This window comes from Onychostruthus taczanowskii, unplaced genomic scaffold (assembly GCF_017590055.1).
Source record: "Onychostruthus taczanowskii isolate IOZ18803 unplaced genomic scaffold, ASM1759005v1 scaffold16, whole genome shotgun sequence".
NCBI lineage: Eukaryota > Metazoa > Chordata > Aves > Passeriformes > Passeridae > Onychostruthus > Onychostruthus taczanowskii.
Window position 1 is genome coordinate 10,963,733 of NW_024498795.1, and position 17,564 is coordinate 10,981,296.

At 42.2% G+C, this 17,564-nt stretch overlaps 1 protein-coding gene across 3 annotated transcripts in view; it reads right to left on the reverse strand.

Annotated features, from left to right (window-relative positions):
- Positions 1–1,245: 1,245 nt before the first annotated feature.
- Positions 1,246–17,564, reverse strand: part of OSBPL1A (oxysterol binding protein like 1A) — a 77,185-nt gene continuing 60,866 nt past the window's right edge. For 2 of the 3 annotated variants that reach the window (XM_041399291.1, XM_041399292.1), the window contains exons 20-30: positions 17,094–17,228; positions 14,135–14,232; positions 13,260–13,442; positions 12,642–12,749; positions 12,461–12,550; positions 12,086–12,212; positions 8,751–8,867; positions 7,850–7,973; positions 6,053–6,143; positions 5,163–5,186; positions 1,246–2,406 (exon numbers count right to left, since the gene is read on the reverse strand). In XM_041399291.1, coding sequence (XP_041255225.1) covers positions 2,304–2,406; positions 5,163–5,186; positions 6,053–6,143; positions 7,850–7,973; positions 8,751–8,867; positions 12,086–12,212; positions 12,461–12,550; positions 12,642–12,749; positions 13,260–13,442; positions 14,135–14,232; positions 17,094–17,228 — 1,200 coding nt within the window. In that variant the 3' untranslated portion in view covers positions 1,246–2,303. The remainder of the gene's footprint in view (positions 2,407–5,162; positions 5,187–6,052; positions 6,144–7,849; positions 7,974–8,750; positions 8,868–12,085; positions 12,213–12,460; positions 12,551–12,641; positions 12,750–13,259; positions 13,443–14,134; positions 14,233–17,093; positions 17,229–17,564) is intronic. The other variant, XM_041399293.1, reaches the window with a different exon arrangement.

Consider the following 17,564-nt stretch of genomic DNA (forward strand, 5'->3'; position numbering starts at 1 on the left):
TAAGTGCTCCTGCAGAAAGTTACAGTACTGCAAGGACAGGTTACCATTACATCAGACCCCTTGCACAGGGCAGGGTACTGAAGAACAATGCTTGCTTCCCATATAGGAACATGCTACTGTTTGGATTTTACTACTGGAAACTTAATTTATCCCTTTTCAAAATAAAACAGAGATGATTGGTTAAACCAGTTGTCCTATATAACACACACTGTGTTCCTCTGCTTGTTATTGTTTGCAAGTCCTGCTCTGATTTTAGTCTGAAAGAACCACATTTTTAACCTCATATTTATACATATCTTCTTGCCTATAGCCTGAACTTTTAGGATTTGTGTAATATTCAGAGTGGGGCAAAATACCCTCCCCTTGGAGTGCATTGAGGTAGCACCTAACGTAGTTCTTTCACACTTACTTACCTACTGAGTTCATGTTAATTTTTAAACAGGTAGAGAGGCTGTTTGCACTTCAGGAAGTGGTCAGGATGGATGGAGTTAGTTTACATTGCAATAAATCAAATAATGTTAAGCAAATGTTCAAAATAAAAAGCACTAGCAATTAGAACTGCATTCCCATGTTGAACATCCCCAATGTTAGCTTTGTTTGAACTGTGCCCACTGCTGCATCTACTGGAGCTGTTCCAGTGAGGAGCCACCCAGGCTCTCACTGTGCTGACATGCTATAGTCATGGGGAGCAGGCAGGAACTAAATGCTTTGCTTGGCACTCAGTGTTCAGTGCTGTGTGACCTGCACAGACCCAACAGCCAGGCTGCTTCTGTGGATCTCAGACCCACACCAGGAACCTGCACAGCAATCCAGACAGATTTCAAGAAGCTCTGGCCAGAGTAGAAGCTTCCTGCAGATAGAGCAGGTACTAAAATCCTGCATCTACAGGTCACTGTGAGAGCTGGCCCCTCACAGGAAAGGCTGCCAAGGAAAAAGCTTTCCCTTATCTATGCAAATATGTCTCAGCATCAGGACCTGGGTAATGCGAGAAGCACCTAGAATAAAAATAGAAAGCATCCCGTTGCCTTATTAACAGTTGCAGTAGTCCACTTAAAGCTCAAGCTGCAGGAAGCTCTCAGTTCCCCAGCCCTCCCCAGAAAGAGACTTTTCCTTGCTTATGGAGAAGAGAGGTCCCTGGAGCACAGAGACACATAGTACCTGTCCTCACTGCAGCAGGTTTCAGATGAGAGTTGCTCAGAAGGGATCAGCACTGTTGAACACCACTCACTTTAGACTAGATGCAAGAAGTTTTGAAGCCTTTATTTAGTAGCAATTAAATTATTCAATTAACACTAACCTCCAGACAGCAGTTAAAATACTGTACAAAGAGCAGCTTGCCCTCTAGAAGCTCTGTACACAGTTCAGTATAAACAGACTAAGATTGAATGCACCCCACTGAAAAGGGGTAAAGCAGCTGTGCACAGGAGGCCTCACTGAGGTGCTGTACTACCTTTGAAATGCACAAGACTTCCTTGCAGGGAGTTTGCACAGTACAGACACAGTCCTGTCCCCCTGCCATGTTCCACCAGGTCATTCCTGGACTGATTAGGTTCTTGCAGTGGTGCTGGGCACCGGAACTTCTAGTGCATGAAACAGATTATTTTAAAACCTGTTACTAGTGTGCAGTTCAAATCAAATCTGTAGATATTTAAATGGCTCTTAATTCCTTAAATCATAAGTTTGGTAGCAAAACAGGAGAGCAAAATTCAAAACACACTGCACAAAACATTGAATAAATAACCTCTGAGTAATGTTACCAGCTTAAACAACTGCATTACTGCTCCAGAGATGGGAACACTTCTGGAATCTCCTGAGCAGAGCTCAGGCTTCAAGGGAATTACTTTAGTAAAGGAAAAGTCACTTTATGAAAAATTACATCTTTACAGAAGTGACACCCTTTTCTTCATTTAAGATTCGAATATTGCAATTACTTTGTGTGCTTTTTAAACATTCCCATGTCACAATAAATAAAACCAGTTTTACTTGTGCCAATGTTATCTACAAAATAAAGTATTCACAGAACAGCTGAAGGTGTTCTATTCCTCATACACCACAACCTAATATAGGTGTACTCAGGGCAGCTTGAAACCACAGCAACTTTGTCCATGCAGGACCCACCATCATCCAGAAAAGTTATTCCTCTCCCTTTAGGACTGCAGATCATGTACCACCAGATTTATTGCAGAGATGCTTATTATTCTGTTTGATAACATGTCAGTATTTTCAGGAGATAAGTAGAACAAGGGAAAACATTAAAACAGATTAAGACTTATTTGTATCAGTCAGAGGCTCCTTACTGCATTTTAATAAATATCAGGCAAATTAAAGTAGTTTCTGTCCCAGTAGTTGCCAGAGTAAAGCCAGTCCTGTGTACCAGTGTGGGGATTGGGGCCTTGGTGGAACCATCTGCAAGGAAACACACAGCATGTTAGTGAAATTATTAAGACTCACTTGTGCAAGTTTAGAACAACTTTGCTGCATCTTCAGCAGATGGTATAAAATACACAGCACAAAATAATTGTTGCAGGAGTCCTCCTAGTTTTAAATTTGTAAGTGAGTGAGTTTAAAGTCATCTTCAGTGACTACCTTTCCCCATTTGCAACACTGCTTAAACGTCTCTGAGATGGAATTGCTGACACCAGTGTTTTGCCATTTGAAGCTGCCAAGATTGCTGCATAAAAAAGGACAGATACAGCTTTATTTCAAAGCAGTTTTGAAAAACCATTCTGGCATGCACAAGCAGTAACAGTTTTTGCAAGACATGTAAACACCACAAGCACTGCAGTCCTGAAAACAAATATTACATCCCTCGATCTAGAGTACCCCTTGCTTTTTTAAAGCCTTTTTTTGTAATGCACTTTATCATAGAATTGTAGAGTGACTTGGATTGGAAAGCGCCTTAAAAGCCATCACCTTCTTTGACCTTTTCTGGTTAACAAAGGTGTAGAAGCCCTTTGTGGTATTTTTTTTTTTTTGCATGCTTTGCCAAGTTCCAGCTTTGCCTTGGCCTTCCTTACCCCATCCCTATATAACTCATATCTCTGTTCTTCACAGATGACTCTTCCTTGTTTCCACTGCCTGTGCATTAGCTTCCTTCTCTTTGGTTTGACCAGCAGGTAACTGGGAACAAGCGTGCCAGCTACCCTCAGTGAGGATGAAACATCACCCACAGGCTGCAGGAAGAGTTCTGCATTATTACAAGTTAACTCTGTTGTGTTACACTGTTGGCAGCAGGAGACTCAATCTGAATGCCCAGAAAGCTGATTCCATCTGCACGGAGCTACTTGCGAGCATTTACTAAGCTTGTTATGAACAGAAACACTGATGCTGAGCACCGGCTTTCTTTCCTTTCTTCTCTCCTCCTGCTGAATCTGGAGGCACCGCATAGCACACAGTGAATGCCACTTTATGTTTGACCCAGTCACTCCATCTTGTGCCTCAACAACGTACAGTACCAAACCTCAAGCATGTCAACTTCCTTTTGTATTTTGCCAAGCCAAATTTATGGCATGAGCCAGCTTGGTAGAAGCTGTTTCTGTGGTAATGTTCTCCACACTTCCTTTCACCTCCTCACTGACCGCAGAAGCCAGTTGTTCCTTTCTTTTACTCACTTCAGTAAATGATCTGTGTGCAAGGCAGCCTGTTTAACTCTGCTCTTCCCTTCTCCAGCACCATAATGTTTCAGAAGAAAAAAAGCACATTTGAACAAAATCTGACTTGATCTCTAAAAGGCAAAAGCCTAAAAGCCACCAGTACTGCAGGGTTATGTTGCAAAGCAGGGCAGCTAACAGGCAAGTCTTGCTTGGCTCAAAGGACTTGAGAGAGCTGTGCTGGAAGAAGCGCCTTGTGCTGCCTTCCCAGGAACAGGTGAACGCTCCAGTGGTTCTCCTGCTGCTCTGGTTAGCTTAACTGAAGTCAACAGAAGTCATTCACCCCTAGTACTGTTCACAGCTCACTCCTGCTTCTCCTCCCACAGGAGGAGTCAGCTATTCCTAAATAAGAGGTGTCTGGATCGGCTTAGGTGTCCAGTTCACTGGTGACAGCAGCTCATTCCAGAGCTAAAGCCAAAAATTTGCCGTGAGACAGGGCTATAAGCACAGTGACCTCACCTCTCAGATTAAGAAATTCTACCACCCCACAGCTCATTAGTGTGTCCTCAACACTTGTACAGGTCAGGACAGAGTGTCCCTCCTCCAGTGTCCACCTACTTCAATAGGAAGGGGAAAGGCAGTGGGAAGAACTAAGTCTGAGAGACATGTAAGACCTAAACCAGTCAGTGATGTGGGGAAGATGGGACAGACTTCATCAGAAGTATTCAGAACTGAATTAAATATTTTTACTCAAGACTAAAGATTACTGGTCAGCATTTAAAATATTAAGTGTTCGACATTAATCACCTCTTGAGAAACACCAACACCTCACTTGTAAAGTGGATTCAGAATAACAAAATCATATATTTAAAAAAAAAAATCACTGGGCACTTTGGAGAACTGTATTAGGAAGGAGGAATTCTACTAGACAAAGCAAGAAACCTGTTTTTCTGTGGCAAAGAAATGGCAGCAGTTTAGATCTGAGCTCATAATGCACTGCAGAGTAAGACCTACAGATGACCTGGGAAGAGGTAGGAGAGTTCTTTTTCACAGCATGCACTTTTCCCCCCATAGCATAACTCTCCCTAAAGTTAGGGAGCCACACGTGGCATTCCTAGTAAAGAGATCAGACACCAGGAATTTTCTGCCAAAGCTTTAGAAACATCCTGGAAAGCAAAGAGTTCTTAAAGGATATCCCAGATTCGTGCTGAACAGGTTTACACAATCTGCACAACAGCAGTTGCAGAACCTCATGAATGGCATCTGTGCTAATTATATAACCCAAAAACCACAGCTCCATGGGAATTCCCCAATTTCCAGCCTCAGGTGCTTTGAGCTATATTTAAGCTACTTCAGGCACCCGGAAGAATACTATGTAACTATCCCAGGTTTGAAAACACCTGGTGAGAGCTAGAAACACTCTGAATTCAGGAACGTAAGTGAAAGGTGCAAGGCTGTCCAGCACTTAGAAGCTTTACAAAGGTGTTATTCTCCATCAGTCTCTATGCAAACAAACCCAAACACTTCAGGAGAGCAGGCATAGGAAAAATACAAAGGCAGACATGTCCAAACCTGGGATTTTGGGATGATGGGTGACTTCATTTCAAAAAAAAAAAAAAAAAAAAAAAAGTGATTTATTGTTACAAACACTTTAAAGATATTTAATCCAGAGTGTCTGACTGTATCAATAATAGAGAAGAGAGGAACCTTGCTTACTTAAAGTTTAGCACTACTGTTGTTTTTTCTGAGAAGATAATGCCAACTCACTACTATGCTTTCATAAGTCTATTAGACTTTGTCTGGTCAAACTTGATTCATCTGGTCAGGTGTTCACAGTTTCTTCTTAGCTTGCATGTAAGAGCTCCCAGCTGACTCCTCGTAGTTTAAAGAAAACCCTAAAAAAAATCCCCAAAACATTCTGGCAGGTCCCTTGTATGCTAACTTCTCCCTTAGCTCCTCTTTTGTAGTTAAGGGTGCCCTCCCTAAGAAGGCAGGGTCTTGGACAACTGGGTGATAAACTTTGAGAACACAGCATTGTCAGCACAGAGCCACAGGGCTGAGAAGTCATGGGCAGGCTCACAAGGTGGGAGCATTTCCTTTTCTCTTTGGCCAGGCACGCAAATTTGAGGTAATTCTAAACAAACCAGCAACAACAGTCCTTACCAGGAGCCGTCAGAGGGAACATCTTTGTCATGTCAAGCAGTGCTCAGAGAAGACAACAGTTTGTGTTTGCACATGGGTGTGCACACAGTGCGAGAAGGAACCAGAGCAAGCCTGGCGCTTCCCTCTGGAAGCTGGGACAGAGTCTGCAAACACTACAGCAGCACTGCAGAGCTGATGCTGTCTGTCTGCTCTTCATGCTGACACAACACTCACTGCATGCCACCAGTGGAGACTGTCACCTAACTTGAGTGTTCAAAGCCTTTATGTAACCACACACACACAGAGGCAAGGGCACCAACCTCGTCTTCCAGTCTTCCTCTGACTTTGAACGATTTTTGCGGGCAGTCCTCTGTTTTTCTTCTAGCCTCTTCTTTTCTTCACTAGCCAGATCTTGAAGGAATAAAAATACACAAAAATACAGAAGATGTTAAAGCATAATATATAAGACAAGGACATTGACCTTCATCTCACCCAGAAAATTAAGGGTAGTAGTAGAAAATGTCCGTTTTAAAAGCCTTGTATGGAACACTGAAAGTTACTGGTTTAGTCTAAGAGCAAAGCCAGGCCAGCTGTGGCACAGGATCAGCCAGTGGCATCCTAGTCTTTAAGACTGCTAAATATATATTTATCCATGGCCTGAGGACTTTGGAAATGTGTTTGCATGACAGCAGATGTGAGCTAAGGGAGGTGGCATATGTAGAATTTATTCTAGTAGGGAAACAGAAGATACAATCAATTCATTTCAGAAATCTGGCCACTTGCTTTTTGTTAGTTTTTGGTTAAGTTGTTACTAGTGTCTAGTTCCTCATCACCAGAGGTTTGGAATGCTTATTTCCAGATCACAAAGAATTGTCTCTCTGCAGCATCCCTTCTTTTTTTTTTTTTTGGATATGCACTAATGCAGCATCCCAAACAAGCAGAACAATTGCTTTTCTTTGCCAGAAAGGATGATCAGAAGGTCTGAGGAGTAAGTCAGACTCAGAAGCAGATTAGATAAAAGTCAATCTCACTTTCCTGAATCCTCTAAAAACATTTCATACATAAGTCTTCCAAGAATGGTTTTCTTAACTATTTCTATCAGCCATTCCCTGTCAGCTGCTAACACACTGTGTATTACTAACTGCAATACAAACTTCATGCTGCTAGTGTATCATGAAGAAATATGGTCTGTTGCTAACAGCATAGTTATTTGCTCTTTAAATTTACACAGACAAATTACTGGGGATGCTCTGAACCAAATATATCCATCATCCTGGCCACAAAACAGTTGTACAGGCAGGAGAGAGTGGTTGTGGGAATTCACTGATCTGTTTTAAAAGCCTCAAAGAAATGGTTATCAGCTCCTGAGTAAAAAGAAATAAAACTGCACAACTGCACTATGTTACACCATGACACTGTTTTTTTATTGCTAGATCTCAGACTGCTTACCAGAAGTCTCACAGTTTTTGCCCTGTTATACAGCTGAAACCAAATCAGGTTTTCATGACTTACCCCAGCAAGCCAGAGAAAACAAGAGCCCCCATACTGTTAGTCCACGAAGCTCACCATCCTGCTTTAATATTAGTCTAAAGCACACTACTGCTATTCACTGGAAGTCTCATCATGTATTTCTAATTCACTATTCTAGGACAGCAGAAGTGTTCAACTCCCAGTGAAGCATAATTTTGCATCAAGTGTATTTTTTGGCATTGCAGTTTCACTTTAATAGTTTTGACTGCATTTCTCAGAACTGGCACAACAAAACACTTCCTCTGCATCAGGCTGATGGAAACAGACAAACTGAAAAGTTCACAAGTATTTCCTTAAGACCGTGCAGATATTGTTTATCAACACTATTTTGGTCACCAGTCTAAACCTCAGCAGCAGATATGGGTGACTATGAAGAAGATTTCCTCCATCCCAACCATCCCCTGTACAGGTGGGTGACACCAGCAGCTCAACACAGCCCGCAGAAGGTTGTGTTAGAGTTACTGCCTGGCATAATGGAGGAATGCATGGGGAGCTACTTCCTCTAGCTGTTCACCTAACAACTTTTTTTCCCAGTCCCTCAGTTTTAAGAAAAAAATAAAACCACCTTTGCCCATAACTGAAGTTACCTATTTCTCCATTTTCCATAGCTCTGATATCTGGTCGTAGCCGGCAGTCAGTTTTGGGAATGACACTCTCCATTTCTTTGTCCAACTCATTCAAAGCCATAGCAAAGCTTGTAAAATTATACATCTGTAATTCAGAGACAAAGATGAAAGGTGACTTCATGACACCTCTAGCTACTGTGTTAATACAAAAGAAAACTGCTGTCTAAAAACAAACATCCAAGTGCGTCTGTATTACTTAATCAGTCAACACAGGATTGCTCAAGGTACCAGGAAAACGGCACTATCAGGCAGTGTAGGTGATCCTTGCTGTTTCTGTTTAAGGAGGCCAGCATCCAATTACTCAGTGCACTATTTCTCTCTTATCTTCTTTTTCCAGTCCTTCTGGTATTTTCTCTATCTCTGTAGAGAGATTTCCCCCTTGATTAATGCAGTGAGGGCATCCTTTCTGTACCAATTCTTTGCCTTCTCAGTTGCACATAATACCCTTGTATTCTGCCTAGTGGTTACCCAGCTTCACAGCCCTTCCCACATGAACTTGTGCCATGCAAGTCTGTCCTTGGAAATGTCTGGCCTCTAAAAAGGCCCTTCAGTGAGATTTCTTACAAGGCTGGTGCCTCAGTGGGGGAAGCAGGGTAGAGAGAAGAGGTGGGGAAAGGCCCCATGCCACTATCTACATGAAGCATCCAATTTTCCAGAGAAATTCCATGAATCCTAGATTGATCCCTGTGGCAGTTATCCTTCCAACCCCACATTAGAAAGTCACAGTTGTGGGGAGCCTTGTTGCAATAAACAGGCAAATCCAGACTGGCTAATGACAAAGACAACAAATGGATGTGCTTTGTGTAAACCATACAGGGTAACAGCATAGCACACACTTTCAATAAGGAGAAGCATAGCTGACCTGTGCTGAATTTGGAGGTCTTGGAGTTATCTTCCATAGCAAAACACTTCCAGGAATAACATACACACTCTCAGAGTCAGGCAATGGCATCTCATCCGATTCCTCAGTATTGCTCACCTAAAGGCAGCACACAAAGAAAAGAGTGGTTCTTTGAAGTCGTGAGCTATTTACACCCAATCATTCCAATACTGGAACTTACAGAAAATTATTTCCTTGACTAAAGGTGAGTCATTTCAGCAAAGCAACTTTTATTGTCAAGGACTGAGGCATTAATATAGCACACATACTCCCAGTTCCCTCCCAGTGGAACACTACCAACAGTTTCTTGCATCAACAACTTTGTAGATGTAAGCTGGATGTTCAAGCGCTAAGAAATGTCAATTTTTCCACCTCAGAGATGTCCAGTTTCCTTCAGTACAACCATTTTCATGCCTGATACTTAACTTCACTACTGCTTCATTAAAGGTGAAGAATAGAAGCCACATTCCTCATCCTTCCACAACAAAGAAATGCCAGCACATCATGCAGATGGTGCCCAGTTTGTGCACAACAAAAAGCCCTTCCTACTGCTCTGCCCAGAGGAACCTTCCTTTGCATTAACCACTGCATCACTGAAATGGCAAATTGCAACCGTGAAATTAATATCCTAAATTAGATACAGCTTCTGGAAAGGGTATGAAGGGTGACACATACAACCTTGAGGCAGCTGTAGACTTTTCCCAGAAAGCAGAATACTCCACAGAGGGTTACTGGGGCAGGAGAGTATCTGGTGATCACAGTGTAGGTATGACCTGAACTAGATCTAAACCATTTCCCATTTTACACACAGCTTTAAAGCAGCTGGGCTCTGATGCTGCTGACATTAATTCCACCACAGAAGAGGATGCTGGAAGATCAAACTAAAGCCATGCTGGACAATGAGTAAGGCTCTCCCAAGAAAACCTGGTGTCACAATCACAGCTAAAAACAGCAGCATGTTTCAGAGATCACCAGAGATTAACGCCAAACTTAAAGGCAACTAATGCCTTAAATACTTTGGCTACAGGCCAGCAGCTTTAATCCTGCTGCTAATGAGCTTTGCTCTCCCATGGTTGCATCAGATAATACTGAAAACATCCAGTACCCAACATGCACTCAGTTGTCCTCTGAGATGATTCACGTGTTGCACTTCCAAGAAAATCAAAAGTAGTAGTAAGGATTCTGCTCCACTGAGAAGCCCGTCACTGTGCTTTTAATAATGAACAGTCAGGAGAACAATGTGCAGACCAGGTTCAGCCCCCCAGCTCTTAGGAAGACAAACAGGGCTTTTAGTTGACTGTATCTGAACTGTGCTAGCAGTCATTCTGTTCTTTAAATGATCCTGATCAATCCTTCAGAAATTGAGAATTTGAAGCAGAACCCATCAGACAATTATCCTTATATCAAAACAAAGACAATTCAATATCAGACTGCCAAACTCCAAGCCTTTTATAGAAAGGCTACAATACACAATGCAATTTCTGTCTTGTTGGATACAAGACTTTAAAACAGCATAAGAATTACAGAGAAATAATTAAAATGTGGATTTTCATGTGCTCTTGCCACAATGATCCATATTTTAAGCTCAATGCTACTCAAGTATTCAGTATATTGCTGTGAGGATAGTTAACAGACCTGCCAAAGCAAGACCTCTATAAATGAGGTGTCTGTAAATGAGGCACGTGTGAGGGCAGTTGCTGTTGCCTACATTATTCTCTTCCATGTATTTGCATTGAAAATTCTACACAAAATGCTTCATCTTGATTAAAAAAAGACTCCAGTTCATTCAGAGCAGAACCAGACTGGGTTGGATGTGGGTCTGCTGTAACTCTTCTGATGTTAGTAAAATACCACTTTTGCACACATGAAGGCTTGTTAGTTCCCTTAAAAATTATATTCCCCTAAGTTTTATTCCTACAAAAATTAAAGGGATTCAGGGGAAAATCTGGGGTAAGTTGCAGAAGGACTCTGATCCGAGCAGGTTCCCTCAAGGAAGGCAGAAGCATTTCTTGATTGGCAGCAATATAGCACTAAGCAGTAGAAGTAATACCTGGAAAACAACTACGTTAGTCTGAAAATTCTAATGAGAAGTTCAAAAAGCCATGTACTTGCATGCCTGAATGAATCCTTCCCTACCATGAAGGGACAAACCACATCCAGACATTACAGGTGAGACTTGGCTCACCTAAATGCCCCAAAACTATAGAATATACCAGCTCCTCAGACACAAGGGGCAGTGGGAGTACATATTCAGCACACACTACCTGGTTCATACCTAGCCTAGCTCATACAAAGCCTTCAGTTTTCTACACAGAAAACTGTGATTATTCTGATTATTAAGTAGGGAAAGCATTTTCCTAGAGTCAGAGCAACCCTGCAGCTTGAGCTTTATGCAACAAGATGCTGCAAAGTGAGAAGCAATGATCATCTTGGCATTGTTGGAAAATGCAAACAGGCAGCTGAACAGAGACACTGGGTGTGTTTTTCTTTTTCCCTAGAGTTCTCTAGCTCAGACTCCCAGAGAAGCAGCAATCCCCAGTGCTTTACCACTCTCCTGATGACAAGCACTGGGGCAAGCTCAGATACAGCAACAATCTGAGCCTGCACAGGTGCAAGCTCTGTCGGAGTTCACCACCTCTTTTCTTCATAAGTTTCTTCAAAAACTATCAACACCCAAACAAAAAAAAAGTCACCAAAGGGGAATAATCCCTGTTTAAACTACTATCCAAGTGACTGCTCTTCACCAAGCTGTATGTTGTCAACATCACCATTCATCCTAAACAAAAAGCTGCTAACCAGAAGTTTGGGAGAATTATGAGTGAGGTTTTTCCACAAGAGAAAAAAAAATCTATTGTGAAGAAAAATAAAAAATTGCCAGCACTTCTACAGTTGTGAAGATTTAATAGAAAGCAATAAAAAATTCCTTGTAAAAGCTGGAAAATATGATTTTCTATCAAGTTAAGAAACCAATCTGTCCTGCTTCTGAGAATCAAAATCCTCCCACTAGAATGTTATCATACATGATCAGAAATGGTCCAACTAATGCATGTATTATTTCCTCCATGTAACTCTGGAGGAAGAGGCAGATAATGAACTAGACAGTATTTAGATCACATTAAGTTTTGGGAGGTTTGAATACAAATTCAAGAGGAAAAAAGAGCATTTTATCCCTTAATATTGGTACTCATCCAATCTGTTTTGTATCCTACCAGGAAAGAGAAGATAAGTGAAGGAAATCATAATGCTCTTAAATGCTACTAAAATATTTAGCTAGCTTATTATGCTTTTGAGATCCCAACTCTTTACATGATTAATACCTGTTTACTGCTTTTCTTCTCTTCTGTATTTTTCTTGTCATTTTTCTTGTAAGCTTCGAATGTAGCTGGGTCAACACTGTACAAACACTCAGTCCACTTCCCATACAACGCACAGAGTTTCTTTTTGCTGTCAAAAAAAGCAGACTAAGTTTACAAAGGAGCTTAAAGAGACTTATTTCCCTATTTCAGAGAAAAATATGTGAAAGAAGAACTTTTGAGGGCAACTTTAAAACTCCACTACTGGTACTGCAGAATTCATAACCCTGCTGTTGCAGATCTGTGCCCTTGACAGACTCTGTTAAAGGCATTCAGTTCTACAGCTCCCCTCAGAACCAAGGGCAGTCACTTGTTTCCCATTTAGAATTAAGCTGTTACCTTTTGTCCTGAATGTAGCCTTCGACTTTGTGCAGCTCCTTCCCAAAGAGGCCGCAGGGCTTGAAGCTTAGTACACATTTCTCCCCAGTTCTAAAGGCAGAACAAGAGAACACTAATTATTTCCAAATGCTTTTCTTTTCCAAACTTGCAGGAGGTGAAAGTACTCACGCTCTTAACTTACTTATGGTTTGTTATTTCCACATTACCATACTGCTCAATCCAAAGTTTGCCCACAATAATGTTATGCACACAGCATGTAGGGTTTGTCCATGTGTAGGCTTCATTGTGCCTAAGGGAAGGGAATAAAAATTAAAATAGTCTACCTGTGTACAGGATGTCTGTCCTTCAATAAGCCATCATCATTTCAAGTCTTGAAATGGGCATGGCCACTGAATGAACTTTAAGAACTTATTAACCAAGAACTTTATTAACCTACTGCTACTGATTTTACCAGTTCCTTAAAACAGTCACTTCGGTGCAGTCACTGTTAGCATGGAAAGCTATGAGGAAAACCAACAGGACTCAGGCATGCTGGCTTCAGCAGTTTTCCAAGTGCCTGATGTCCAGGCACTTGGAAAACATCCAGGCCCAGGTCCCCACTGGTGCTATTAGCAGCATGCATGGGGAAACGATGGTAGTTCTTTTCATCTTCCCATCCCCTCCTCCCCACAAAGTGATCTGTCCTCAGGCTTTGGGCTCTGGGTATTGGACACCTCCGTTCCTAAGCCTGAGACTCTAATGCACTCTAATCCTCAAGCATGAGGCACTGTACCCCTTCAATTATTACTGATCCACTTACTCAAGAAGCTCCAAAGTCATGGTGCCTTTTGGTTCTGCTTCCACACTCTTGCCCCAGAATTTGAGTTTAGGATAAATTGATCCATGAAACACAAAATCATTATTTAAGCCTTCAGCATAGAAAGCACTGATTGGTGGATGATGGCTGACTTGCTCTGAGAGAAGTCTAAATCCAAGATCATCTCTGCAAAATAAAGATAACCAAACCATGTACCTACATATCAAGTGTGGTGAAGTTGCAGTTGTTTTTCTTGAGGTGAAAGGGATACTTGGACCCATGCACAGTTGCTGTACTCAGTGCAAGACATAATTAAAAGCCTAGGCTAAACTGAAAAGATCAACTAAAACATAGAACACCCTCATTCTAAATAACTAAGGACTTAATATAAAGAAGAAACAAGAACTACCAGATCTGATGAGTCAGTATAGTTACTTTTGATATTGAACTCTTTCTTAAATCTTCACCTAAACACAGGCCAAAATATTAACTGAAAGAAAAATCTGCCTTAAGTACAGCTACACATTAATACACTCATGTTGCGTATTAGGTACTCTGAACACTCCTGTACACTCTCCTTATGCAACATGCACATTTTTCATTCATAAGGTTTCAGGGAAAAAATAATTTTTGTAGATAAAACTTGCTTTTAAACGTAGAAAATTTCATTTTCCTGCTCTGAATTGAAAAGTCAAGTAGTTTCTCTTCACTGAAAGGTGAATTGGTGAACATCAACATGCATTGTGTGCACCTGCAGCAGCTGCTAGGAGAATGGCTGGAAGCTTATGAGCTAAAGTGCAGTCTGCAAGCCAGCTAACAAAGCTAATGAAACATCTGTGCCACGGAATACCACCCTCCAGTGCAGCTCTGTTCATTACCTGATCAGTTCATAGGTCTCTCCAAGCAATGGGTTGAATGGCTTCCCAGTACGTTCCCACTGCGAGGCTACAGCAGACACAGCAAATGCAGCAACACACTGCTCAGAAGAGTAAGACCACGCAGTTAATCAACAGTAGCCATGGTGTTACAGAACATCAAAATATTTTCCTAGACAGGTGTCCTGGTTTCTGCTGGGATAGAGCTGATTTTCTCCCTAGTAGCTGGTATGGTGGTGTTTTGGATTTGGAATGAGAATAATACTGATAACTCACTGATGTTTTAGTTGTTGCTAAGCAATGTCTAGCAACAAAGTCAAGGACTTCTCGCCCCACCAGGCTGAGGGGAACAAGAAATTGTGAGGGGACACAGCTGGGAGAGCTGACACATTTACCAAGGGGATATTCCATGCCATATGACATGCTCAGTACATGAATAACCTAGAGGAAAAAGAAACCTGGCTGAGGGCTGCTGCTGCAGCTTGGAAACTGCCTGGGCATTGGTCAGTGGGCAGTGCATGACTGCACTGTGCATCACTTGTTTTGTATATTGAAATTATTATTTCTTCTCCTCCGCCCCCTCCCCAGTTCTATCCCCCATCCCATGGAGGAGGTGGGAGGAATTAGGGTGAACAAGTGGCTGCCTGGTATTGAAGCTGCCTGCTGGCTTAAACCATGACAGTTCTGGCTCTGTACAAACTTCCACCACATGGGTCACATGCACCTGACTTACTGTGCATCTCTGGATAGCTGCTTGTCATCCAGGGCATTATAAATCACCTCCAGCAGGGCTACTTCCTTCAGGCACTGATACCTTTCTCCAAGGTGCTCCACTTGTCTGGGTGATGTATAACATCGCCCTCAAAGGAATATCTTTCCTTCACACCTGACATGAGTCACTTCCACACTGACTTGTGTCACTTTTCCAATCCCTCTGTCACTGCCTCAGTTCCTAAAAAGGGATCCTACCTGCTTGGCTTCCTTATCCTCCAGTTCCAGAGTACTGACTCTGTTATTACCCCAACATTGGAGTGGGCTGGTTTCAATGTGTTCACGTTGATGACAGCCGAAATCTTTTTGTGTATCTCACAGCTCACTCAGTGACAGTGATTGGGTGGGTACTGCCTCATGTACGAACTCTTCATCTTCCTCCTTCCCTATCAGCAGCTACCTCTCCTCTTTCTCCTGTTCTTTCATGACAGCCCTGCTTCAGAGTAGCCTGTCTTGTTTTCATCTTTCTCCTGCTCCCTCTTGGAACAAACTCCTCCATCCCTTACTAAATGAGCTGACTTTTGCTTCCAACACTTCCTCTTGTATACACAGGGGTAGTATAGGGGTGACTGACACCAGCACAGGCTGGTTCTTACGTTCAGCAGCGGTGCCAGACACTGCAGTTGGAGTAGCTCCAGAGCCTCTCACTTTATTGCCAGATCTGGAGGCCTTCTCTTCCCCTTGAGGGTACTGAACAGTGCTGAACAAGGCTCATTAGGCCTGGGCCAGGCCCCAGCACCTTGCAATGATTTCTGTCACTCTAGAATTGCCAGGGTGACAGCACACTTCTTCCAAACATTTTATTAATTTCTCATGATTCTGCACTTTCTTAGGAGTGAAATTTCAAAGCGCTGGAGATGCCCACTATCCTAGTGCTTACCCAGACTATCCCACACACCCTGCCACTCATAGCTTTCCAGCCCTGGGGCAGATCTCTGGGTGGTATCCACAAATAGTTGTTTTACTGTAAACAAGACCAGAAACGCATTCATGAGATCCAACAAAGGAACAAGTAGATTTGATATCCTGATGATATTCGAAATTCTAAAGAGCTAATTAGCCTGGAAGAGAAGGGGATAATGGAAAAAGGTATCTCCTACATGGATTGGCTCTCTGATGAGAAAAGACAAAAGGTGTAACTATGAATGGTTTCCTATAGATGGCTCCCAAGGTGTGGAAATGCTGGCAATGCTGAGTACAAGTACCAGCTCAGATGCACCTCCAGGAATTCTATTCTATCATGAGACAGTGTTACAAAGTACAACAAAATGTTAACCTTAACCCAGCCCCCAGAGGTGATAAACAGCACAGCAGGGAACATATACAGCAAGTTAGATGTTGCATAACCCAGCTCTGAGAACATTCACAGCAGCAAATAAATCAACATCGCAACTAGAGACTATCAAACTAATATCATAAATGCTTGTAATTAATTTTCTTTATTATGCTCTGGTCAGATCCATTGTTATCTCAACCCTTCAAGCTCTGCTTCTTGTGGGGTGCCATGAAGGACTGTTGTGGTTAAACCCAGCAGGATAAACACCACACATTTGCTCACTCACCCCTCACCCCAACGGGATGGGGGATAGATTGGGGGGATAAAAAAGGTGAAATCAGTGGTTGAGATAAAAGTAGCTTAATAGGGCAGAAAAGCAAAGGAAAATAATAATGATTAAAGAATCACAATAATCAAAAAAAGTAATGCACAATGGCTCACCACCCACGGATATATGCCCCAACATTCCCTGAGCAGCAGCCCCCAGACAGCTTTCCCTCAGTTTATGTACTGAGCTTGACACCATATGGTATGGAATATCCCTCTGGACAGTTGGGGCCAGTTGTCCCAGCTCTGCCCCCATCCCTGCTTCTTGTGTCCTTACTGGTGGGGTGGCACATAAGGAGCAGAAAGTCTTTAAATTACTGTAAACACAGCTTAGGCACAACTAAAACATCAGTGTGTTACCAGCACTATTCTCATTCTAAATCCAAAATAGAGCACCATACCAGCTTCTAAGAAGAAACTGAACTCTATCCCTGTGAAAACCAGGACAATAAACAAAACTAGTAAATGAATAAGAGAACTGAACATGCAGCAAGTTACAGGAGTTCCTCCTACAGTGAGACCATGTAGAAGGAAGAGAGATCCCACAACATTCAGCAAGAGCTGACGTGAACTAGCAAGGCAACGCACCTGCATTCGCTCGGTCGTGCTGGAAAGCGAGCTGGCTTTGTGGATGAGGTACGTGTGCTCCATGTACTCCGTGAGGCGCTGCAGGAAGCTCAGGGGCTCGTTGAATATAACCGGCATTGTGATCTTCGACAGCTCCTGATGCACAAATGAAATTCGTGTTACAAGCTGAATGATTAGATACCCTGGCCCGCAGTAACCCAAGTGTAATTGGCTTATTACAAAAATAAATGATGCTCTTAGTGCTAATGCAATGTGCTTGACCTGGCTCTGCTAATACTGAAAGGACAAAACCCTTATGAGCTCGATAAGCAGAGCTGTGCTGACATTAAGGCTACTTTTAAAGCAAAAAGAAAACCAAACAGCAAACTTCCTGTCAATGAAAGTGTTAAGAAAGTGAGATGAAACAATGGAAAGAAGTATTAAGGACCCTTTTAAAGACTAAGTTATTTATTACTCCATAAATAGATATAA